Source organism: Ambystoma mexicanum, chromosome 8 (genome assembly GCF_040938575.1).
Source record: "Ambystoma mexicanum isolate Mex_15411 chromosome 8, UKY_AmexF1_1, whole genome shotgun sequence".
Classification (NCBI taxonomy): Eukaryota; Metazoa; Chordata; class Amphibia; order Caudata; family Ambystomatidae; genus Ambystoma; species Ambystoma mexicanum.
In genome coordinates, this window is record NC_090929.1 from 1,732,963,764 (window position 1) to 1,732,990,144 (window position 26,381).

General features: G+C 45.0%; 1 protein-coding gene across 1 annotated transcript in view; it reads right to left on the minus strand.

Moving 5' to 3' along the window:
* The window catches only part of LOC138473489 (uncharacterized), a 226,070-nt gene that overhangs the window by 195,235 nt on the left and 4,454 nt on the right, over window positions 1-26,381 (minus strand). Inside the window, 2 exon segments of the mRNA XM_069612131.1 lie at window positions 20,192-20,207; window positions 20,295-22,665. Of these exon segments, the coding sequence (XP_069468232.1) occupies window positions 20,192-20,207; window positions 20,295-22,210 (1,932 nt within the window). The 5' untranslated portion in view covers window positions 22,211-22,665.

The following is a 26,381-nucleotide window of genomic DNA, read 5'->3' on the forward strand; positions in this document are numbered from 1 at the left end:
GATATCATTACAAAAGACTTTTAAAGACATTTGAAGTGCCCAGAACTTACCGTTCGTGCAGTTAACGACGGACAGCAGTCCTCTGAGGTCAAGAGGCCTGCACCCTTATCCAGTGAAGGAACTGGTTACAGGACCCTGCCCCGGGGCAGATGGAGAGCTCGGCGTTCACTTACCTAAGGTGAGGGCGTTAACCTTTGGGGTTTTACAGGAGAAGAGAAAGGGAAGAGGAGAGAGGCACCCAATAACCCCAGCTCATTAATCCCATATTTTCTATCTGCAGACATCTTACTCTTCGAGTCAGACATACAGTGCACAGAGGTCCAGCCCAAAGAGCCAACCGTGTGTTACACATCACCTTTGAAGATACGGCATTCACCCAGTCAAGACCGGCGCCTCTGCGGGAATCAGGTGAGCGTTACAGGCCCCTGCCACGGAGAGAGATCTACCCCCAGCTCGTTGCTTCGAGAAGCGGCTGACCCTGAGGGAGTTGGAGACGGATGAGCGAAGGGCTCGGGAAGGAAGATATTTAGGAAGAGAGAGTTGAAGGTATTTAGGCCCCAGGCCCCAGAAGGCCTTGTGGACAATGCAGAGGGTTTTGAACCTTATTCTCGCAGCCACTGGGAGCCAGTGTAGAGACTTCAGTCCTGGGGAGATACGGTCACTGGGCTTGAGGCCAAGGACAAGTCTTGCAGTTCTGTTCTGGATGAGTTGCAGAGGGCGGAGAGTGGAGGCAGGTAGATTAAGATAGAGGCTGTTACAGTAGTCCAGCTTTGAGAGAACCAGGGCTCGTGAGACAGTGAGCTTCTGGGGGAAGGAGAGGAAGGGAAGAATACCTCTGAGGAGGTGCAGCTGGTAGTGTGACTTCTTAGAGACGTCAGATATATGAGGAGAGAAGGAGAGTGTGGAGTTGAAGATAACCCTGAGGTTTTTTGCCGTGCAGGTAGGAGCAGGAAGAGGGCCATGAGAGGACGGCCAGAGAGCTACAGGGAAGGAGGGAGTGGGTGTGCCGATGAGTAGAATCTCAGTCTTACTGGCATTAAGGCAGAGGTCATTGGCGGCACACCATTCCTGGATAGCAGACAGTCAGAGATGAGGGAAGGAGAGGAGGAGGCCGAGGGTAACCTGAAAATGAGCTGGGTATCGTCCGCATAGCACTGAAAGTTGGGGCAGAGAGCGGCGGTGGGCAAGGAGTGCCAGGTACTGGTTGAACAACCAGGGGGAGAGATTTGATCCCTGGGGGACACCACAGGTGGAGAAAAAGATGTCAGAGAGGAAGGACCCCAGTTGGACCTGGGAGGGTCGATTGGAGAGGAAAGAGGTCAGCCACGCCAGAGCCTGACCAGTGATACCCAGGTTATCACGGAGACGGTTGAGCAGGATGGCATGGTTGACAGTGTCAAAGGCAGAAGAGAGATCGAGCAGAATGAGAACACACGGAGTGTTGGAGTCAAGATTCAAGAGTAGGTCCTCATGGATGTTCAGGAGAGCAGTTTCCGTGCTTCTGGCAGCTCTGAAGCCAGATTGATAGTCATGAAGACTGCCAACAGATTCAGCATGGAGGTTAAGCTGGGAGATGGCCAGTTTCTCCAGGAGCTTGCCCAGGAAGGGAGTGATGGCGATTGGGCGATAGTTAGCCGGGCAGGAGGGGTCAGAAGAGGGTTTCTTAAGAAGAGGGTGCACAAGGGAGTGCTTAAGGGGGGATGGGAAGACTCCAGAGGCGAAGGAGTGGTTGCAAAAGCCAGCCAGGGCAGGAGCCAGGGCGTCAATGTGGTCCTTGATAGTTTTGGAGGAACAGGGGTGAACCTGTTTAGACGAGACTTTCATAGATCGGACTTGTCTGGAAACCTCGTCAGCAGAAAAAAGGGGAAAGGCAGAGAAGGAGGGAGGAGGGGTGGCTGTAGAAGGGCCAGAAGAAAAGCCAGGAAGAGAGGGAGGGAGGGAGGTGATAGGAGGAGAGTGAGGACAGGATGTCCTGAGTTTTAGAGATGAAGTGAGAGGCAAGTGCAGTGCAGAGGGCCTGGGAGGGGACAGGAGAGGTAGAGACTGCAGCAGGGTTGGCAAGATCCTTGCAGATTTTAAAGAGTTCGACCGAGGGTTCATCGCAGAACTCAAGACCATGTTCGAACGACCAGAGCTGGTTCACGGTGCTCAAGAAAAGTTACTTGACTTCCAACAAGGATCCCAAGACATGTTGACCTTACCAGATTCAAAAAGCTAGCCAAAGAGGCGGTCTGGCCCCTGGAAGCCAGTTTTACCTTGTTTCGCAGAGGTCTAAATGAAGAGATTAAGGACGAGCTAGCCAGGGTGGCACATCCTAGTTCATTCCAGGCCCTCCTGGACTTGTCTATGCAAATAGAATTTAGAATCCAAGAAAGAAAGGCTGAAAAGAAAAAGAATAAAAGTATCAATTCAAAGAAACTCCCTCGAGAATACTACAAGGACAGAATCTGCCAAGAGTCCGAGCACTGATTCTGAACCCATGCAACTTGGAGCCTTTCGTGGACCAATTTCCCTGCAGGAAAGGTTAAGAAGGATACACACAGGCTTATGCATGTATTGTGCTTTGGATAAACATCTAGTTAAAGAGTGTCCTCTGGCTCCTCCCCGACGCTCGGGAAACGCCAGCTCCCGATCCTAAATGGAGCAAGGTTTCGGGAGAGCGATGTTTGCTCCACATCAATTCCATCCTTGAACTCTCCTGGACAAAACAAATTGGTGATATTACAGGCCTTTTTATCACCATCCAAGGACAAGGTCTACCCCATACTGGCCTTGGTGGATTGCGGAGCAATGGGAGTCTTCATTGATCAAGATTGGGTCAGAAGTCATAACATTCCATATGAAGCAAGAGGTTTTTCACAGCCAGTGGAAGCAATTGACGGAAGACCTCTTTCCTCAGGACCCATAAGTCTGTAAACAAGGGAGATCCATCTTTCCATAAATCATCATCAAGAAAGAATTGTGTTTGACATTATAAAATCAGCCCATTACCCCTTGGTTCTGGGCATGCCCTGGTTACAAAGGCACAATCCATATATCAACTGGACGGCCGGATCCTTATTCCTGGGCTCGGAGTTCTGTATGAACCATTGTTTAAACCTGGATATCTCAGTCACAGCCCCTAAAAGTCTACCAAGGTGTCCAGAGACACCACTCATGGTTTCCAATATTGTACAAGTTCCAGAGATCTATCAAGGGTATGCTGATGTATTCTCTAATGCCATTGTTCAAGCCTTACCTCCACATAGACCCGAAGACTGTACCATAGATACTGAACCCTCAGCAGTGATTCCCTTTGGCAGGATGGTTATCCTTTCAGAACCAGAAAAGAGAGCCCTCCGGGAATACCTAGACACTAATCTTGAGAACGGTACCATAAGACTTTCAAAATCACCAGATGGTGCTTCATTGTTCTTCGTTCCTAAAAAGGATACCAAAGAGCTCAGACCTTGCCTGGACTATCGGGGCCTAAATCAACACACCCTGAAAGACAGATACCCACTACCCCTGATCTCGGATATCCTTGAAGCTGTGAGAGGTGCAGCGATATTCACGAAACTGGATCTCCGAGGTGCTTACCATTTGATCCGTATCTGGGAAGGAGACGAATGGAAAACAGCCTTTAGAACACCCTTTGGTCACTTTGAATACCTAGTCCTGCCCTTTGGTCTGACTAATGCACCCGCAGTCTTCCAGCGTTTTATGGATAGGGTGTTCTCTGACATGTTATTTCTCAATGTTATTGTCTACTTGGATGACATATTGATCTTCCCAAAGGATTCCTTGAAACATGAAGAACATGTAAAGGCAGTACTTCAACGTCTCCGTGAAAATCAACTCTTAGCCAAACCAGAAAAATGTTTGTTTCATGTTACATCAGTTCACTATCTGGGATTTGTCCTTAGTTCAGAAGGAATTAGTATGGACCCTTCAAAGGTGAAGGCCATACTGGCTTGGCCCGCCCCAACATCTGTAAAACAAATATAATCCTTCCTGGGGCTTGCCAACTTCTACCGGAAATTCATTCCCACCTTTTCCGAGATTGTTCAACCCATTGTTAATCTCCTGAAGAAAGACGTTCCATTCAACTGGTCTATACCACAAGGCAAGGCATTCCAACGCTTCAAAGAATAATTCACTCAGGCCCCCATCCTGGCCCAACCTGACATAAATCGTCCTTTTCTAGTGGAAACTGATGCCTCCAATTACGCCATAGGAGCAGTTTTAAAACAAGAATCCGATGATAAGTTGGAACATCCCATTGCTTACCTTTCACAGACCCTGACCACCAGCGAGACTCACTACTCAGTTCTGGAGAAGGAGTTATTGGCCATTCGCCATGCCTTCACTGAATGGAGGCATCTACTCCTGGGTGCTAAATATCCAGTTCAAGTCCGTACTGATCATCGAAATCTTCAGGTCCTACAATCCATGGAGTGCAGGAACAGTAGACAAGCTTGATGGGCCTACTTCTTTGCTCAATATCAATTTCAAATTTCACATGTTCCTGGACCGCAAAACATGATTGCCGATGCCCTTTCTCGGCGTCCCGACTACGTTCCCTTGGAGAATAAGATCTATCCTAAAATGTTTCCACCTACAATCTTTGTAGCTCAAGCGATCAATCTCCTGGAAGAAATCAGAGTACAGACTCAATCATCTGAACTCTGGAAGGACATATCCGAGAAAAATCCCTGGCATCTGACAATCAAGGAAGGATATTTATTCAAGAACAATTCAGTGGTCATTCCGACAAAAGAACTTCAACAGAAGGTAATGAATCTATGCCATGATACTCTTCACTCCGGCCATCGAGGAGTAACCAACACCTTCCGTCTTATACAAAGACAGTTCTGGTGGCCAGGGATGAAGGCCAGTGTAGTTCAATACATCAAGACCTGTGCAATTTGTAGTCAGAACAAATACGATAACCAGAGGCCGGCGGGTCTGCTTCTACAACCTACGTTGCCAACCAGACCCTGGGAAGTTATTGCCACTGACTTCATTGTTGAATTACCACCTTCCCGAGGATATACAACCATCATGGTAACCATTGACTTGTTCACTCATCTAGCTCATTTTACACCATTGTATAAACTACCATCTTCCTCAGAACTTGCTGGAATTTTCCTGGAACATATTTTTCGTCTTCATGGCCTACCTTCCAAGATTATTTCGGATCGAGGACCTCAGTATATTTCACAATTCTGGAAACATCTCTGTCGTGTCCTAGGAATCCAACGTGCCCTTTCTTCAGGCTATCATCCACAAACCAATGGGGCAACGGAACGAGTAAATCAAACCCTGGAACAATATCTTCGTTGTTTTGCCACCAAGGTTCAAGACGATTGGTCTCTCCTTATACCTTTAGCCGAATTCTCCTACAATAACTCAGATCATTCAGCTCTCAAGATCATCCCTTTCTATTTCAGTCAAGGTTATCATCCGTCTGTTTTACAATCAGTTCTTCCAGAATCTACTCCGGTACCTACCCTTGACTCTTGGATTCAGACGCTGATCAACTTACAAAGAGAGGCCAAGGATCAGTTAGAACAGGCCCAGACTCGAACCAAATGATATGCGGACTCTAAGAGAAGACCATCACCTTCCTATTCTGTTGGCGATCAAGTCTGGTTAGCCTCGAAAATGTTACCTCGACATCTACGACCAAACAAATTGGCTCCTCGCTATTATGGTCCATTTTCTATAAAGGAGATCATCAATCCTGTCTCCTTCCGACTTAAGCTCCCGGATTCCTGGAAGAAGATACATCCATTCTTCCATACTTCCCTGTTGAAACCCTACGTTAGTTCTACTCGGAAACCCTTCAAACCCACACTTGTTGTTGTGGACGACCAGTTGGAATATGAGGTGTCCAGGATATGCGATTCCAGGTATAGGAGGGGTCGACTACAATATCTGGTCGAGTGTAAAGGCTACCCCCCTAGCGAGAGAACATGGGAACCAGTTTCTAATTTAAAGACCCCTCGTTTGCTCAGAAGATTCCGTCTTATTCACCCAGGCAAGCCTGGAGAAACCAGTCTTCGGAGGGGGTATGCTGTCATGACCCGGCGAAATTGCCCCTTCTGGACCTCATGGTCATTGTCACAAAGGGTTTGTACTCCTTGTTCCTCCCAACATGGCCGTACCAAGCTCCGTGCTACGCACTAGCTTTCACGTCATGGCACGTACTATAAATTGGTCACGCCCCTGCGGGTCCGCGTGTCTCAACGCTATCTTCGGTAGTGACCCGACGTGTGTTTGCTCTCTACATTGATTTCCTTGATCCTCTTACTTCCTTCCTTGCCTACTTTCTGTTCCTGGATTGACCCCCCTACTTTGCTTGTTATCGCTAATCCTGGATACGCTGGAACCACGAACATCCCGGAACTCTGAACGCGCCCTGCAACCGGACGAGGCTCGGGCGAGCCTATTCAAGACCCGAACCACTCACAGGAAGAGTCCTGCGGCCAAACAAGGGAGATCCCGATCACAGGTGAGACGGGGGGAGATTTACGACAATAGGCCTCATTACGAGGAAGGCGGTAGGGGGTTAACGGTGCCAGTAGAGCTGCCAGCGCCGTGAAAAATTTACCCATGGCACCTGGAGATGTGGAAAACTACCTGTTTATCAGGTAAAAACTACAGACATTTTTATAAAGGCTTTTGTGTCCTGATAGCCAGGCATTTTATGTCCTCCTATTTACTAGTAATTTCACACATAAAATCTATAGATGCATGACAAACGTATTGCTTCATAATATCTTTTCTATTCTCCAATTGCCTCTCCCTGGTTTGTTCTCCCAGAATCTCTTGTGCACTTTCGCTATTATTGCCACACTTTGTCTTTGGTCCCAGCACTTTGTACCCTTCCCCCCAACCTACTTAGATTCTTGGAATGTACAAATGACTGCAAATTGTTACATAGGACTTAATTACAATATTAGCAGTAATTATGGTGTTAATTCTTCCAAATGGAATTATTGTTATCACCGACCGAAGTGTCAAATGGAATTACCATTGTTTTACAGGCCCATGGGCATGCAACAATCGGCCTGGCAGTAACTCTAATTACTTCTTGAGGAATATATATCAATTGGAAGTTTTACCGTTACCACTAGCTGTACATGGAGGAATTACTGAGTGGTAATTCCTCCAAGAACTTTCAACATTAACCCTTGGTATTCCTCCACGGGAAGCTGAGCAGCAAACTTCTTTGAAAATAGAATCCATTGAATAACCACCCATTTTATGATGCCATCTATGGGAGAAATCCACAGCAAACATGTCAGGGGACAAGACCAAATCCAAAATCTCAGAAATTGGGCTGAGGAAGCCAAAGTTTACTGAATGAGAGCTCACTGTGATGACTGAGGAAGATGTGACTCATGTGCTAGAGGTATCTGTGGCACAAGGTGGGAAAGCACACACCAGAGGAAGTCTGCCATCTGAATATGGCTGCATGAAAAGGTGGTGGCAGTTGGGACGGTGCCAAGGGGTGCAGAGTGTTAGGCAGAATCATATGCAGTACCCTTTGGGAACACCACACACAATTAAGACTACATGTGACAGTACAAATTCACCTTTGGTACAAGCCTGTACTACACAGTAAAGTGGTAGCGATTGCTGAGCAGCCAGAATTATCTCAAGAGTAAAGTGAGCAGTATCAGAAGTTACACAAAGGACAGCAGTTACTATGGTTCAAGCAAATACTGACTCAAGGTTTCTGAGTAAGAGAATATACATTTATGTACACATCATTTGTAAAACAGCTCACTAAAGTAAAGTAGTAGAAAATCACAATCTTAATACACTACACCACACCCAATGAATGCTGGACAAGTTAAGCTCAAAACGAAGTGTGAGCAAAATGGCACTCCAGTAATTTAAAAAGGGAGGGAAAGACAAGGTTATTCACAATTAAGCAGCACCAACAAGTGAGTAGGCAGGGCAATCTAGAAAAGGCTTACTACAGTGAGGATTCAAATCAATAGGCCTGGGCCAATGTCTGTGGTTCAGGGTCTTTGCAGAGGATCACACAGTTCAGAGTAGTTTGCGGTTAAGTCTTTGCCAAAAGTTCGAAACGAAGTTGGTCAGAAGAAAAGTTACTTGAAAGAGTAGAGAAGGACAAGCCCTCGGATTGGCAAAAGATTTTAAAGACTTTCACCGCGGTCGGACGAAACAAACAACCGGGTTTGCACAGTACCTTAAAAGAAGAAGAATGCTGTAGCTGAGGCAGAGGTTCCTGGCAGGTCCTGCAGGCTCACGGTTCCTGAAGCGACTGTCGGACTGACACGAAGAAGGAAGACTGGAGGGTCCTGCACTGCCCAGGGAAGAAACCAGCAGCAGAGCAAAGCAACAAATAAAAGGTGCGCTCCTTAAAACCCAAGCAGGGTCCGGTCCTCCTGGCTATCCGGTTCACTGTAGCTGTGCACAGCAAAATCGACCAGAGGAAGGAGGCCTGGCTTGGAGTTTGGCGAACTGGTTGGTCCCACCAGCTCAAGGGAAGAAGACAAGAGAAGATGATTCCTTGCAGATCTTCTCTGTCGTCGAAGCTTGACGATTCGGAACCGCAGTAGGGCTTCACCTGGAGGTTCAGTCATGGTAGTGGTCCTCTTCCTTCAGCTTCTCTTCAGTTCTCTCGATCCAGTGGTGACTCCACTTTTCAGTCCCAGAGACCTGGTTTTTATGCAGTTTTCCCCCATTCACACAGCCTGGCTGTCAATCACACAGCAGGGTTGGTGTCCTGGCGGGACAGTCACCACAGCCAATCATACAGAGTGCGACATGGGTTTCTAAGGAGACCCTGTGCAGGGAGTCGCAAACCCCTCCCTCACATCCTGTCCCCCTCAGACATTCAGAAGCCTAAGGAGGGCTTCTGTGCTGAAGCCCACCAAAGGACGGCGAACAAAGGAACCAAACCTGGTTTGGCGCGCAGAGTAAAAGACCTTTACAAAAAGAAATGGTGAATAAACCCAGCCGGAACCAAAATAAAATAAAAGGGGTCCAGCGGATTTAAGTTTGAGGCTATTAACTTAGCCTAAAACAGTACCAAGGCTATTTACATAGAAAAATAGGGTAGATTCCAGTGCCACCAGCCAAATCTTAAAGAAAGGGGAACAAAATAACGTTCCCTGAGAAACAGACAAAAAGGGATAACTATTAACCCTTTCCAGTACTCTATGTAAGATAGTTTGTACTGGGTCTGTGAATTTAAAAAGACTAATAAAGTCAATGGCAACATTACATGTTCTGGGAGAGAGTAGTCAGTCCCAGAAAATGGAGTTTAGAGTGGGAAGTCTGAAAAAGACAACCCTGTGTCACTGCACTACAGGTGCTGTGTAACACACAGTAAAAAGATGATGTCTATGGAGTAAGGGGGACTCCAGAGTCTATGAACACAAAAATGTAAAAAACACAGCAAAACAAATGTAAGAGTGGGAAAAAGGCTCACACTTTGACCTGGTGAAAAAATGTATCCTAGAAATCCAGCAAAGCTGCTGAGGCACTCAACAGGTAAGGGAAATTAGCCATTCTGGAGAATTCTCTCTAACACAGAGGAGATCAAGAAACAGTGAATTTATCTTAAGGCCATGGTCTGTGATCTCTTGGCACTCCACCACAAGGAGACCACTAAAGAGACTTACTGGGAGGAGACGTTCAGCAGTATCCTTAATACGGCTTAGATGCGGGGTGAAGAATCCGACTACTGTAGGTTGGCAGCAACGTTCATGCTTATGAGTACATGATTGTTCATTTGCAGGTTAGACATCCCGCAATGAATGTTACACTGCCTGTTTTCCTGTAGAATAAGGCTTGCAATCACAAACACAATGGAAAAATCCAACTATCAAGGCCCACAGGCCACGGTGGGTCATATTCAGGAAAGGAGCCAAGCGTAAAAAACACATCTACAAGAACCTAATCTGTCACATTAAGGGTGTGTCATGTATCCTGCATTGCTCACATTAAATCAGCTCTTTCATCTCTGCTTCAGACATCAGCTCCAAATTCCAGGCCCTAGTGCTCACCAACCTGGATGGTTGCCATGCCCCACCCCCACCCGTGTCCCAACCGCTATTCTGGCTCCCCAGAAAGCCGTCCAGCATGCTGCTGCTTGACTCATTGCAGGACTGAAGAAATTCAGCCACATTTACCCCACTCTAAAGGAACTACACTGGTCTACCCTGAAGCATGCATCACCTGCAAGACAGCCTGCATCACTTACAAAGCTGTAACCTCCAAAACAACATTATACTTCGCTACAAAGATCCCCCTCTCAGGGTGTCAATGTTAAACCAGAAGCCAAGATATCAGCAGACTGGAATACAAGAGGTGTAGGAACGAGAAGAACAGATAAGAAGAATTCTCGTGCAATGCTACCACAGTCTGGAACAACTTTCTTGCTAACATAAGTCTGGCTCCCTCTCTCCTGCATTCCTGGAAAAATCTAAAAATCCTATTCTTCAAGGAACACTTAACCAACCAATGAGTGCCATAGACTGACAAGATAATCCTACTCCACTATGCTCCACTCCCTAAAATATGTACACACTATATTAATGACCTACATACATGCATACATACATACATACAGGTCCAGATAAGGAAAGAATGACAGTTTATCATTTTTCTAAGGCTAATAAAAAAGTACCATTGACTTGGTATAACCTTCTAAAAAAAAACAGTTTAGTTCCTACTGACTGTGCAAGCTACAGACCCATCTTCAACTATTAATGTCTTGTGGAAATGATGAACAATATTGCCTCCCTTCAGTTAAGAAAGCATTTAGCACAGTTAAACTAGCCTGGAGATTGCCAGACAGGTTTACGTCCAGGACGAAGCACAGAAACAGCTCTCCTTGATGTCACCTACAGCCTTACTAAATTGATAGCTACTTCGTATAAGCAAGACTCTTCTATCTTTTGGAAGGAACTCAATATACTCAGCTCACAAAATGACATTCATCCTCTTTCAGTGTAGACCTCTAACTATGATAAGAGCTCTCATTATTTACTTTCCATCTTCCCCTCTTTGATTCTTTCTGAGGTATTTGGTACTTAGTGCTTTATAAATATCAATAATGCATATATTCAATGACTCTTAATGATAAATAGGGCAGCAGGTAAGTCTGAAGCAATAGCCAAAAGGACTGAATTAGGAAGCAAGCATTTAAATGTACTAAATTAAGCGATCAAAATAAGACAATTGTCAGTTTATTACAAAGGACATCTTTTTTTCCAGAAAGGTCAATTTGGGAATGGACACATGTGAAAAAAATGGGTTTATGAGAAACCTCCTAAAACCACTTCACAAAAAACATTGGGTAATAGACATACGTGAGCAACTGTATTCAAAGAATAAAGGTCATTGATATGCATATCCAAATCCTAGTCTCATTCTGCTGCTAAAACACTTCTTAGAAGCCTCCATATTATATTCACAAACTTTGATTTAATATGTAAGCTGGGAATAAAGCTCAGTGAATTAATCAATCGTCTTTGAAATCTGTTTAAAATGTGCAGTCACTGGTTCGAATCCCACCAGGACAGATTTAACCTTTCATATTACTGCTGTTGATAAATGGAGCCCAATGGGATTGGGGTAAAATAATACCATCTGTTGGGCAGCACTCAGATGCTGGATTAACATGGCTGGAGGTGCTATTTCAAAATTAAATTATTGAAACATAGGGACAGAAAATGTGATCACTTTCTTTGGATCAAACCTCCCATGCTCTGATATTATCATCTGTCAGAATATGTTAAATAAGTACCTGGCACAGGAATAGTTACTATTTCTATGTTGTGAGAGATGTTTTAAATTTGGACTTAAGTGTCTGCCAATATCTGTGGATAAATGTGAGAAACCAATCCCATTGATTGATTCTAATATCTAGATATAGAGATTTCAATCACCATGCCAATCAGTACCGTCACAAACCAGCTTTGGAGATACTTTTGTAATACATTTTACCCCATGTGATGCTAGCTGCACAAGGAACGAGGAGGCAGTGTGTTGCACAGGCCACAAGAGGTTATTTCTGTCCCTCACAACCCTGAATATTACCAACAAACAATGTTTGATCTTATTCCAGCATTAGTACCTTCTCTTGTGTTTCAGGGTGGACACGGGACACGCAGGAAATATCACGGTATGCACACAATTCTCACATCATTATATATATGTATATAAATAATTATGGACATCTTCGAGAAATAAGTCATACAAAAGTATGCGAGTAATGGTATATTTAATTTAAATGCTTTTAAAAAAATTCTCTCTCTCTCTCTCTCTGGAACTACAAGTGCACAAATACTATATATGAGTTAAGTTATTAGCAATATTATTTTTGCAAAGTGGATGGATCTTAGGGTTCACCATAACTGTATATATTTTATACAGCAATGTTTGTCACCCTAAAATAAGGGTGAACCCTAAGATCCTTCGGCTTAGACTGCTAATAACACTTGTCTCTTTTGATGTATCTGTGTGAAATTTTCCAAATATGTTTCCTACCACCATCCCCCTAAAGTTGTTTACAAATTCATCTAACGGTTTAAAAGATGTAAAGCATTGAAGAAAGGGGTGGTTTTCCTCTTTTGCATTAAACAGTCTCAGAACCCAAAGAGCTCCATGGATTTGCTTCAAATACAAAACAGGTTGGGCAGGAAGCAATGCAGTTGTACCTCGTGGTAGTTTGCTACAAATCCATCCAGTATTTTGTTTAAATATGGATATTGGGGTGCTCTATATATCTGTATATAGCTGTATAGAGCGCCCGAGTGTACAGAGCGCATGTTTGTACAGAGCGCATGCGTGTACAGAGTGCATGCGTGTACAGAGCGCATGCGTGTACAGAACAAATGAAGGTATAGAGCAGATGAGTGTAGAGGGCAGACGAATAGATAGAACAGGATTACTGCCTACTAGCGAATGACTTTATAAGGCCGATGAGTGCATGTTGCTGTTGAATGCGTGGGGAGCAGATGAGCGCGGGGAGGGCGAATGCGCGTGGAAAGCTGGTGAGAGGGGCGGAGGGCCTAGAGGGGCGGAGGGCGCAGAGGGGGGCGAGGGCGCAGAGGGGGGCGAGGGCGCAGAGGGGGGCGAGGGCGCAGAGGGGGTGAGTGAGCAAAACAGGTGAAAGCATAGTGCGTGTGAGGGCATAAAGAGGACGAGTGCCTGGAGCGAACGGATGCCTAGAGCGAACGAGTGACTAGAGTGGAATGGACATGTCGGATAGTGTGGACGAGTTGCATTGAGCGGATGAGTACGTAGAGCAGCCAAATGCATAGAGTGGATGGAACGAGTGAAGTGGAGCGCGTGTGGCAGACAAGAATGCATGCGTGGGGCAGACAGGAGTGCATGCGTGGGGCAGACAAGAGTGCATGCGTGGGGCAGACAAGAGTGCATGCGTGGGGCGGACTGGAGTGCATGCGTGGGGCGGACTGGAGTGCATGCGTGGGGCGGACTGGAGTGCATGCGTGGGGCGGACTGGAGTGCATGCGTGGGGCGGACTGGAGTGCGCAGGCGGACTGGAGTGCATGAGTGCGTCGAGCGAACCAGAGTGCCTGGAGCAGATTAGGATGCCACACTTGGTCTGGATAAATCCTGCCAGAACGATCACATATTCCTGATCTCTCAACCACCACACCTACCGCTAAGAAGCAGCTACTACACGAATACCGCACCAGCTGCACACATACCCGGTGCTCACACGCACCGTTGACTCTCTCTACTGATCTGAACTTCGGTTCCCAAGGGCGTTCAACCTACCAGCGCCTTCAGACCATACCAATGGTATATAAGGCGCTATATAAATGCAAAATAACATAACATAACAGAATATCTCCTGTGGTGCGTTGAAGCAAGAAAGACTTTTCAGAAATGAGAAGTCACACATTTGTTCCTTCAGTGTGAGAAATTTTCGCAAGACTTCCTGCAAAGACAGAAAAAGAAATGTGCTTACAATGTTCCTAGGAATGAAGTAAAAGAATGTATTCCTTCAGGGTGGATGAGGAGAGGGTGAAACCGGTCTAATTGGTGAGTTAGGAAACTAGGGAGGATTATGAAATATATTTAGTTCCTAACTTTTTTGTTGCTTTGTATGTACTGTTTCCACTGCCACTTCACAATAACTGCAGGGTTCTCACGGGAATTAGATGTGCATCAGACGATTAAACATTCTTAAAATGATATTGGCAGATAGCCTGGGGGCACTTTGCCTTCAGGATGGATCTGAGTAGACAATAAAAGAGGATGTGTGCACATGTAAAGTTTGAGGAGTCTTGTAAAAAAAAAAAAAAAGTATAATTAAGGCAGTTTGTGGGCAATTCTCATAGCAATCGGAAAACACAATTATAATCTTGAGATATTTACTTGTGGTTAAATTCCATGAGTAAATCTTGTCAGAATAAAAAAGCGTGACACAAGGAACCCTTTTCTAAATGTCTGCTAGAACACAGCCAGAGGAGCATACACGTTAGTCCCAATCACTAATTGCTGCAAAGTGGCCACATTCCATGGCCAATGGGCCATGGTGTCTTAATACCACAGGCCGAGTGAGATGTAGCATAACAGCACCATTGGAATAAAGTGAACAACTTAACTGTCTCATAACTATAACATGTTAAACAGCAAGATCTGATTGAGGATGAAGCAAACACTTGCTCTTGGTCTGAAGTATGTTGTAATGAATCATGCCCCACACCCATCATGGCAAAATAGAAGGGGTGATGGCTGCAAGGTTTAGAACTAACGTTTCCCTCTGGCATTGCTCTGGGCAACCCCCCAGACCATCTTTCGTCGCCTGCCAAGCCATTACAGAAGGGGAAAGACCATATGCAAAATCGGGCTTGGGCCACCCCAAAGGGGGCAGTCCAGCCTGAACGACTTGGTCACATCCCTTCTGCACGAGACCACAAGCATCTGCAAACATGTTTCAGCCTTGTTGGGTCTCATCAGCAAGGAGATGTTTGGGTCTCTAGGCCCAACAGGCACGAGACCCATGTCTGGGCGTACCTGTCCCACTCACGTTAACTATAGCAGAACAAAAGGGGTGATGGAAGGTTTAGAGATAATCTTAACATCTGGCATTTCTCTAAGCAACCCTCCAGAACATCGTTCTTCGCCTGCCAACCCATTACAAAAGGGGAAAGACCATATGCTAAATCAGGCTTGGTAGCACACCAAAAGGGTCAGTCCAGCCTGAACTGCTTGGTCACAACCCTTCTGCATGAGACAAGCATCCTTCTATTCAAGGAAAGGACCTCATGCTATTAATAACAGACAATGGCATCCCTTTTCCAGAGAGGCACTTCTCTCATGTTCATGTGTGGTGATATCCAGATTGGAATGGGCTCCTAGATGTTTGCCTCAAGCTCCAGAGTACTTTGTAGGCTCTGACATAGTGTGCCAGGAAATAACACATGAAGGACCACAAGGTCTTTACACTATGCACTCAGTTCACAGACCAATAATGTAAACATTACAATGATGGAGTTCTCATTGACATCTGTCCAGAAAGCTTGTTCACTCAAGAGGCTCCACACATGGTTTCCTGCAACACAAAGTTGCCACAAGCTGACAGGAAACCAGTGCCATGCTCCAATGTTTTTTTAGTCATTGTTTGCCACTGATATGCCTGTTCACTGCTCATAAACCTGGTGTCTGGAGAACAGCCACATCCAGGATGTCTGCAGTGTGGCACACAAAACGAAAGGGTTTTGAAGATGGGTATTTTGTAATATTCAAACTTTACCCAATCTCCCAGGTCCCCATTTGACTCAGGTCAATCATTTAACACCCAATCACAGGACTTCAGCCAATTACCCATTGGATAGTGTTTGGAAAAATTGGAGGAGGGAGAGCCACTAGAGGAGGAGAAATAACAGCATGTGTGGTTTGAGGTGAACAGCAGGAGTTGGCTGGAGGTGTACGGCATGAGATGGCTGGAGATGAACAAAAGAAAGCGGTTGAAGATGAAGAGCAAGAAGTGGTTGGAGGTGTTCAACAGGAGGTGGAGGAAGAAGTTGGTGATCAGGAGGAGGCAGGAGTGAAACATTGGAGGAGGTAACAAAGGGCATAGTTATACAGCCTATGAAGGACAGAGTGGGAGATCTTGGCCCAAGGCAGGAGGTAGGGGCAAATCCCAGTCTGAAGGGGTTAAACCCATGGTGAAAGGAGGAATGAGACCATTGCACAGTAATCAGGAGGTAAAGGACAAGCAGAGGAGCAACGATGAGGGGCAGGAGAATAAGGCTTGCCATCCGAGAGGTGCTCCAACCCAGTGTTCCTTGACCACATCTGATACACTCCACATGTACCTGTTTACTTGGGCAGCAATTACAGACAGAAGATCAGAGAACAAAATTGCCTACTGGCAGAATGTGGGAACCCCATTAAAGCCAGATGAATAAACCTTGGCATTGACCCTGTGGTAGGTGAAGAAGTGTGCTGGGAAACTCTTAAGCCCGAGACTGTGATTCAAGAGACTTAACTTATATGTTGTTATTTTCCTTATATTTTGGCTGTGTAAATAAACTTAGTTTAACTAAAGGTGTTGGTGCTATCTCTTTGTGCATAATCCTTTGACATCACTAATATGACATAGTATATCTATTTTGAAAATGTAACTAACATCAAACAAGTGCTACAAATATGTGGTCTACTTTCTGTAGTAGAGATGGTCTATTTGCTCATTTGATGATAGTGGATCACTGAATCTTGACTTATACTACATTGTTCTCTTCTTTCCTGTTATTACGCTCCACACCTCTTGTGACACAGAACTCCTCATCTCGCTCAAAATCTCTGTTGAAAGTTTAACATCAAGATAATCACAAGCTATCAATGCAGAGAAATCAAAACTTAAAACACCATGTTTGCAATGATTTTGACATTGCCATTATCACACACTATTCATTTGAGGACCTGATCACCATTACTATCACACACCATCTCAGAGGGGCTTCAATATCACACACAATGTCAGAGGGAATTTTAACAATATTATGATCACATTGAAGTTATCTGGGGGATATCAACATTGCCATTTTCAATCACACTGGCTCTGTGAGGGCCGATACACCATCGCTGTGGGTTCCTTCACATCATCATAACCACATACCATCCCAACGTGGACTGTAACACCATTTTCATCACAAAGAATTACTGTGGGGATTTCAACATCCTTATTAACAAGCACAATCTCGGTTGCAACATAACCAAGAGAAAACATGCTTTGTCTGGGCTGTAACATCATCATTGTCATCATCACCACTTTTCCAAACACACACAATTCTATGGAGACTTGTATGTCCTATTTTTAACACACTGGGCCTCATTACGACCCCGGCGCTAAACCATGGTGCTATTAGCACCATGGTCCATGCCGGGGACCGCCATGGTGAATGGCGGAATTACCGCCCATTCCATGGTTGGTGGGGCGGTAATTCCCCATTCACCATGGCCCCTTCCCCATTCCCATTTTTGGGCCATAGGGCTCAATGGGAATGGGGAAGGCGCTAATTACGGCACTGTAAATTACGGTGCCGTAATTAGCTTCTAGGTCCCTTTGCGGGTTGGTTTTTTAACACCTGCTAAAAGATAATCACACACCAACTCTGTATGGACTTTAACAACAGTATTATAAAACAACATAGGAATGCTGTCTTAAACACGATTATTCGTACACACCATCTCTGTGAGGATCTGAAATCAGTATCATGACAGACAATCTCTATTCGGACTTTAACATCACCAACATCAAACACCATTTTAATGGGGACTGTAACATATTCGTCATCAGACCAATCATAGAAAGATGTGTTTCAGTGGACAAGATGGTGACTGTGAAACAATGAAACCTGTATTCAAATCTCTGCTTCTCCTCCTGACCACATTGTGTGATGCTGAGCCATTCACCCAATATTTCAGTTTCCTGCTAAAAGCAGGCGTTAAAGTTCAACCCGCAAAGGGACCTCGTAATCAGGCGTTAAGGGTTTAACGGCGCCGACACCTTTTACGGCGCCGTTAACCCCTTAACGCCAGGGTTGTAATGAGGCCCACTAGCTTTAAGGGAGACTTTAGAATCAAAATTATCACACACCAACTCTGTGGGGACCTGAATATCAGTATAAGGACACAGAATCTCTATTGGGACTTTAACATCCCCAACTTCACACAATGTCTATGGGAACCTTAACATCATGAAAATAACACACTGTCTATGTGTGGAATTTAACATCATTATCACACACACCTTTGTGGGAACTTTAACATAAACCTCACACACCATCTATGTGAGGGCCTGGACATCAGTATCATGACATACAATATATATTGGTACTTCAACATCACCAACATCAAACACAACATATCTGGAGACTTTAACATCAAGATAATCACACACCATCTCTGTGGGGACTTAGCATCAAGATAATCACACACCATCTCTGTGGGGACTTAGCATCAAGATAATCACACACCATCTCTGTGGGGACTTTAAAATCATTATTATCACATACCATCACTGTGGGGACTTTAAAGTTATTATAATCACACACCATCTCTGTGGGGACTTTAGCATCAAGATAATCACACACCATCTCTGTGGGGACTTTAAAATCATTATTATCACATACCATCACTGTAGGGACTTATTATAAACACACGCCAGTTCTGTGCGGACTTTAACAAATATCACATACCATCTTTGTGAGGACATGGATATCAGTATCACAAAATACAATCTCTGCTGGGACTTCACCATCACCAACATCAAACACCATGCGTATTAGTACTTTATCATCATGTTAATCACACACCAACTCTGTGTGGACTTTAACAACAGTATTATAAAACAACATAGGAATGCTGTCTTAAACACGATTATTCGTACAAACCATCTCTGTGAGGATCTGAAATCAGTATCATGACAGACAATCTCTATTCGGACTTCAAAATCACCAACATCAAACACCATTTTAATGGGGACTGTAACATATTCGTCATCAGACCAATCAGAGAGATGTGTTTCAGTGGACAAGATGGTGACTGTGAAACAATGAAACCTGTATTCAAATCTCTGCTTCTCCACGTGACCACATTGTGTGATGCTGAGCCATTCACCTAATATTTCAGTTCCCCAGTTCTCCTTTCTGACACACTTGGAGTTTTTTGTGATATGGTCTCATGCCAGATTTAGGAACTGTTTAGTGAGGTTCTTATGGAAAATACACCACGATTACAATCCATCTATTGTGTATACCTACGGTGTGGGTAGGTACTCATATGTAGAAATAGAATTGTGCAATTTACAAAGATGCCTATGAAACAAACATTTAGCGTTTGCATAGGGATACATTCAATTCCAAATAAGAATAATTAAGTCCTCACAAGATGGTAACACGCATTCAGGTCCCCACAGAGATGGTACTGGACACGCGATTAAAAATTAGCATTTTTGCACATTTGAAGCTGGATCCTATATTAGTATTTTATTTCTGCTGTTAGCATATTTTTGAAACATTGGGAAAGGTTAGTCCCCGCAATTTTGGCTTCGGCCAAATCACTGGGATTCGAGGAGAAGGGTTTTTTACTAGAGATAGGCAATAGTGTAATACACTAGAGGGGATCCTGAGGGGAAGAGTGTTCCAGTAGAGACAGGCAATAGTGTAACACACTAGAGGGGATCCTGAGGGGAAGAGTGTTCCAGTAGAGACAGGCAATAGTGTAACACACTAGAGGGGGTCCTGAGGAGAAGAGTGTAATACACTAGAGGGGATCCTGAGGAGATGAGTGTTCCCCTAGAGATGGACACTAGTGTAATACACTAGAGGGGATCCTGGGGAGAAGAGTGTTGCCCTAGAGATGGACACTAGTGTAATACACTAGAGGGGATCCTGGGGAGAACAGTGTTTCCCTAGAGACAGGCAATAGTGTAACACACTAGAGGGGGTCCTGAGGAGAAGAGTGTAATACACTAGAGGGGATCCTGAGGAGATGAGTGTTCCCCTAGAGATGGACACTAGTGTAATACACTAGAGGGGATCCTGGGGAGAAGAGTGTTGCCCTAGAGATGGACACTAGTGTAATACACTAGAGGGGATCCTGGGGAGAACAGTGTTTCCCTAGAGACAGGCAATAGTGTAATACACAATTGCCAAACTCAGTCCCATTGAAGAAGCACCGTCTCCTCTCTGAAGCTTCTATTGCAGAGGAGGATTCACCACCTACGTGTCCTTTCTCCTGGCGGATAGTATCATCCTGAAGTGTTTCCATATTAAGGAGACTAAAACGGATACTGACGTTTATGTTTGCTCTGGTGCCCAATGAGGTTACTGTTCCGACTGAAGCTTTTTCCGCATTCACTGCACACATGAGGTTTCACCCCTGTATGTGTTCTATGGTGGATGGCAAGATTTCTCTTCGCAGCAAACCCTTTCCCACATTCACTGCACTTGTGAGGTTTCTCACCTGTGTGTGTTCTGTGGTGGATAACAAGAATTCTCTTCTCAGCAAACCCTTTCCCACATTCAGTGCACTCATAAGGTTTCTCACCTGAATGTGTTCTCTGGTGGATAGTGAGCACTCCCTTCTGAGAAAACCCTTTCCCACATTCAGTGCACACATGAGGTTTCTCACCTGTATGTGTTCTCTGGTGACGGGCTAGCGCTCCCTTCACAGAAAACCCTGTCCCACATTCAGTGCACTCATGTGGTTTCTCACCTGTATGTGTTCTCTGGTGGATAGTGAGCGATCCCTTCTGAGAAAACCCTTTCCCACATTCAGTGCACACATGAGGTTTCACACCTGTATGTGTTCTCTGGTGGATAGTGAGCGCTCCCTTCACAGAAAACCCTGTCCCACATTCAATGCACGCATGTGGTTTCCCACCTGTATGTGTTCTCTGGTGGATAGTGAGCGTTCCCTTACGAGCAAATTCTTTCCCACATGCAGTGCACTCATGAGGTTTCTCACCAGTATGTGTCATCTGGTGGATAGTGACCGCTCCCTTCCGAGCAAACGCTTTCCCACATTCAGTGCACACATGAGGTTTCTCACTTGTATGTGTTCTCTGGTGGATAGTAAGACTTCCCTTCTGAGAAAACCCTTTCCCACATTCACTGCACTCATGGGGTTTCTCGCCTGTATGTGTTCTCTGGTGGTTAATAAGAGCCCCCTTCTGAGCAAACCCTTTCCCACATTCAGGGCACTCATGGGGTCTCTCACCGGTATGTGTTCTCTGGTGGTTAATAAGAGCCCCCTTCTGAGCAAACCCTTTCCCACATTCAGGGCACTCATGGGGTCTCTCACCTGTATGTGTTCTCAGGTGGATAGCAAGATTTCCGATAGCAGCGAACCCTTTCCCACATTCAGTGCACTCAAGTAATTTCTCACCTGTATGTGTTCTCTGGTGGATAGTGAGCGCTCCCTTCACAGAAAACCCTGTCCCACATTCAATGCACGCATGTGGTTTCCCACCTGTATGTGTTCTCTGGTGGATAGTGAGCGTTCCCTTACGAGCAAATTCTTTCCCACATGCAGTGCACTCATGAGGTTTCTCACCGGTATGTGTCATCTGGTGAATAGTGACCGCTCCCTTCCGAGCAAACGCTTTCCCACATTCAGTGCACACATGAGGTTTCTCACTTGTATGTGTTCTCTGGTGGATAGTAAGACTTCCCTTCTGAGAAAACCCTTTCCCACATTCACTGCACTCATGGGGTTTCTCGCCTGTATGTGTTCTCTGGTGGTTAATAAGAGCCCCCTTCTGAGCAAACCCTTTCCCACATTCAGGGCACTCATGGGGTCTCCCACCTGTATGTGTTCTCTGGTGGTTAATAAGAGCCCCCTTCTGAGCAAACCCTTTCCCACATTCAGGGCACTCATGGGGTCTCTCACCTGTATGTGTTCTCAGGTGGATAGCAAGATTTCCGATAGCAGCGAACCCTTTCCCACATTCAGTGCACTCAAGTAATTTCTCACCTGTATGGGTTCTCTGGTGGTTAATAAGATCGCCCTTCTGAGCAAACCCTTTACCACAGTCAATACACACATGAGGTTTCTGGCCTGTATGTACTTGTTGGCAGATAAGTGTATCAGGCAAATGGACATTATTCTCAAATTCAGTGCACTGATAAGGATGTTTACCTATGTCCTCATGTGGGCAATAAGTTTGTTTTTGAGATGGTAACATTCTCGACATGGTAAGCACGTGTATGGTTTCTCGCCAGTGTATTTTGAGAGGCACTTAATAAAAGGCCCTTTTCCACTGATCCGTTCATCAAATTCAGGGCACAGGTGAGCTTTCTCGTCTGTAGATCATTTCTGGTGACAAACAGACGTTTTCTCTGACTGAAGCTGTTAAAATATTCAGTGCATGGATGCTGTTAGTAATTAGATTTTACGGGTGTTTCCAAATAATTCTTTAAAGCAACTAGACTTACATTCAGAATGTATATAGACTAGCGCTCATATGTGTTCTCTCCGGAATAATAGGCAAAATAAAAAGCCTTGTCTCACTGCACATAAAGCACTGGTGCTATCATTCTCAAACCCTATTGTGTTAGTTAGTCTGTAATGCTGGTTTCAGGCTTTCCACTTCATAAGTCCACAGAATTTAACATTCACTATCGTTGACTTTTCTGGGCCATCAGTCACCTATTGAAGGAAAATGAGAAGTACATTATTAGTTTCAACATGTTCACAATCGCAGGCATCACATGTAACATGCAGAATGGTTCTCAGTAATAGTGAAATGGTTCTCAGTAATAGTGCAATGGTGCTCAGTAATAGTGATGTGCATTAGTAAATTACTCACATAGTAATGAGGCACCCTGATAGGTGGCAGATTAGTGGTGCTCCAATGAGACCCTTAAACATGATAGAGTGATTTGCAGTAGGAATAGTGATTTGCAGTAGGAATAGTGCAATTTATAGTTATTTAGAACGTTTTAGCATCCAAGAGCGAAAGAGAAAAGAAAAACAGAGTGGGTGACAAACATTTTAAGTGCATATTTTAATCACCATTCTAAATGACTAAACTAGTGCTTTAAAGCGCCCCATTTCCATACACCCGATAAAGGCAGGCGTCTGAGCCTAGGTCAGCGGTTCTTCACCAATATGACACGTTTGAGAACTCTATTGTGCAATTACTGATGACCTCATTTCATGTGGGCAAACACAAATCTATACCAGCACTATTGAGGAAGCAAGGACTGAACTGAGATTGAAAGAAAAAGCACCAGTTTCTTGCCACAGTGTGAATGGCACAGGCCCTGCTAAACTGCATTTAAACATTGACTTTAAACAGATAATCTCGAAACACATCCCCTTCCTTTCGGATTCACGGAAAGAAAAAGCTTATGCCAGAGACCGATAGAATGAGGCAAAGTGTATGGGAGACCCCCCCCCAACTTCCCTCTATTGTCCCATTTGACTTCCTAATTGTTTATACAAATGCCCTATTGCCATGTAATAAAGTCAATTGGCCCAAGGGGTACCACTTGTATTGCCCTGTACAAAATACCACAGGTTAAAACTCTGGAGGGGGACACACATGCAGTCTTACTGTTAAGGGGTGTGTGCAAATGGTTCTGTCACTTGCCAGTGTCCCAAAGCCTGTCTTGTTGTGGATTCTGATAAATGGACCCCACTTTCAAACTCAGCGTGCCCCTGCACCCCCTGTGCTGTGCCCAAGAATAGCTTCAATCTCAGCGTGCCACTGTACCCTCTGTGCTGTGCCCAAGAAAACGTCCAATCTCAGCGTGCCCCTGCGCCCTCTGTGCTGTGCCCAAGAATAGGTTCAATCTCAGCGTGCCACTGTACCGTCTGTGCTGTGCCCAAGAAAACGTCCAATCTCAGCGTGCCCCTGCGCCCTCTGTGCTGTGCCCAAGAATAGGTTCAATCTCAGCGTGCCCCTGCGCCCTCTGTGCTGTGCCCAAGAACAGGTTCAATCTCAGCGTACCCCTGCGCCCTCTGTGCTGTGCCCAAGAACTCACTAAATGTTACCCCGAGAACTGCTCTCATCACATCTTTAGTATCTAGTGGGGATGGCGCCCCATCATTGCTAATATCCAACAACTTGGTAGGGAAGACAACGCAGAGCAACAGGGGTTCAAAACCCGGTCCCGCGCTTAGGGTCTCCAGCATGAAGAGCAATAGACAAACCCATTTTAATGTTCATTCAATGTACTACCAAAATGAAAGACGCTTTCTCACATACTCATTTCAAACACAACTGAATCCATTACTTCCAACAGGCAATCTGTTAATTTAATATCTGTCAATTCTTGGGGGTTTAGGGATCCTATGATTGGAAAGGAGGCAAGTTTTAACCCCAGATGCTTGTTTTGCAGAGGTCATCCTGCCAACACAGATTCACAACCATTCCTCCTCTCCAGTTTCACCCGGTGTCTAAAGGGAAGCAGTATTTAAGCTTTGATGTCATTTCTGGAGCCTTCTCTGCAGGCACCGTCCAGCTCTGTGAGAAGAGCCCAATGAAAGCCTTACTACTTGCTAGTCCACTGTGGCCGGTGGTGCCCTGAGAGCAATCTCATGCTCGAGGCTTGGGCAGTAGGTTATCATGGCAGTGTTGCCATGATAACCTATTGAGACTTGCTCGCTGGTCCAATGTGGCTGGTGTTCCCAGAGGGAGAGCTCATGCTCGAGGCTTAGGCAGCAGTGTTGCCATGTTAACCTACTGAGACTTGCCTATACCAGACAACTATGCATCATTAGATGTGATAGGAGTACCAACCAATCCAAAGGTGGCGGCATTGCCATAATCTTCAAAAGCTCCCTTGGGCTCAGACCTACTCCGCACTCGCAGATCCCCTCTGCTGAATTGTTATCAGTCAAATTACCCATCTCGCCCAACCACACTGCATCAATGCACCTCATCTACAGGCCACCAAGACCTACCGCCTCCTTCACCGAGGATATCTCCACTATCCTTGCTGCCAACACTAAGCCGAAGTCACAAATAATATTACTTGGAGACCTCAATCTCGGCTTCCAAGACCCGATTAATTCTATAGCCCTTGACCTTGCCAACTCCCTAATGGATCTAGGCTTCACTCAGCACATCCAGGAACCTACTTGCATCAAGTGTAAAACCCTTAACTGGCTTCCAGACTTGAACTGCACAATTAACCTGTTGTCAGTAACACCATGCCTATGTTCAGACCACCACAAAATAATCTTCTCCATCAAAGCCTCCCCTCTAAGTTCCAAAACAAACATAGCACCTGCCAGCCCTACTCGCAACAAATAGGACATCACTAAGGAGAAACTGCTCCCTTTAATTATCCCCCTTCTTAATAATATGTCATCATCTAATTCTGACCCTACAGTCCTAGTGGACACCTATAACCTCACTAGCCTAAAAGCTCTAAACGCTATAGCCCCACTATAATTGCGTAAACCAAAACCACGTCCACATCTGAATTTGTGGTTTACATCTCATCTCAGAGACCTCTGCAAAGCTGAAAGTAATGCAGAGGCACATTTGAAAAGCACCATCTGGCACTAATAAAAGTTCCCCGATTACGGCATCATCTAACTACAAATAAACTATATTCCTTGCCAAAAAAGATGCTTACAACAATCATATCTTGCTGGCCGAATTTAATACTAAAGAGCTCTTTAAGATCCTTAAAGAACTTGAGCCTCCCGTAGCCCCATTAGACCAGTGTATCACAGATTCCGCCTGGAGCGCCAACACCCAGAAAGACCTTCTTGATAAAATATCAACATTACAAACTAAAATTAACATTAAAAAATGTAGTTTAGTCCCAGATCCTGTACTCAACTCTGCATTTAACACCACAACTTCACCACATCCTGCCAAACCATTCAGCTTCTCACCGCTTTCCACTTGGGAAGTAGAGAACATTATTAAAAAGGTGAAACCTTCCAACTGTTAAGGTGACTCCTGCCCAGCACCTATCATTAAGGAGGCGGCCCACAAGCTTGCCCCCTTTATCACTACCTTCATAAACGCTTCCTTTAAATCTGGGATTGTCCCAGAGAACCTCAAGGATGCCTGGGTTATCCCCTTAATCAAAAACCCTACCCTTGAGCCTAGTAACCCGGCTAATTACAGACCCATTACCACGATGCCCTTCCTCCTAATAATGCTGGACAGGGGAGCCTATTTACAAATTCAGGCTTACCATGAATCAAACAATCTCCTTGGCCTCCGTCAATCGGGCTTCCGTCCTAGACACAGAACAGAAACTTCCCTTATTGACCTAAAAACACAAATTGAGGATTTAAAAGATAAAGGCAAGCTGGCCCTACTTCTATTGCTTGACCTATCGGCAGCTTTCGATTTGGTCAACCACCAAATTTTGTGCCAACATCTTAAAACTGCT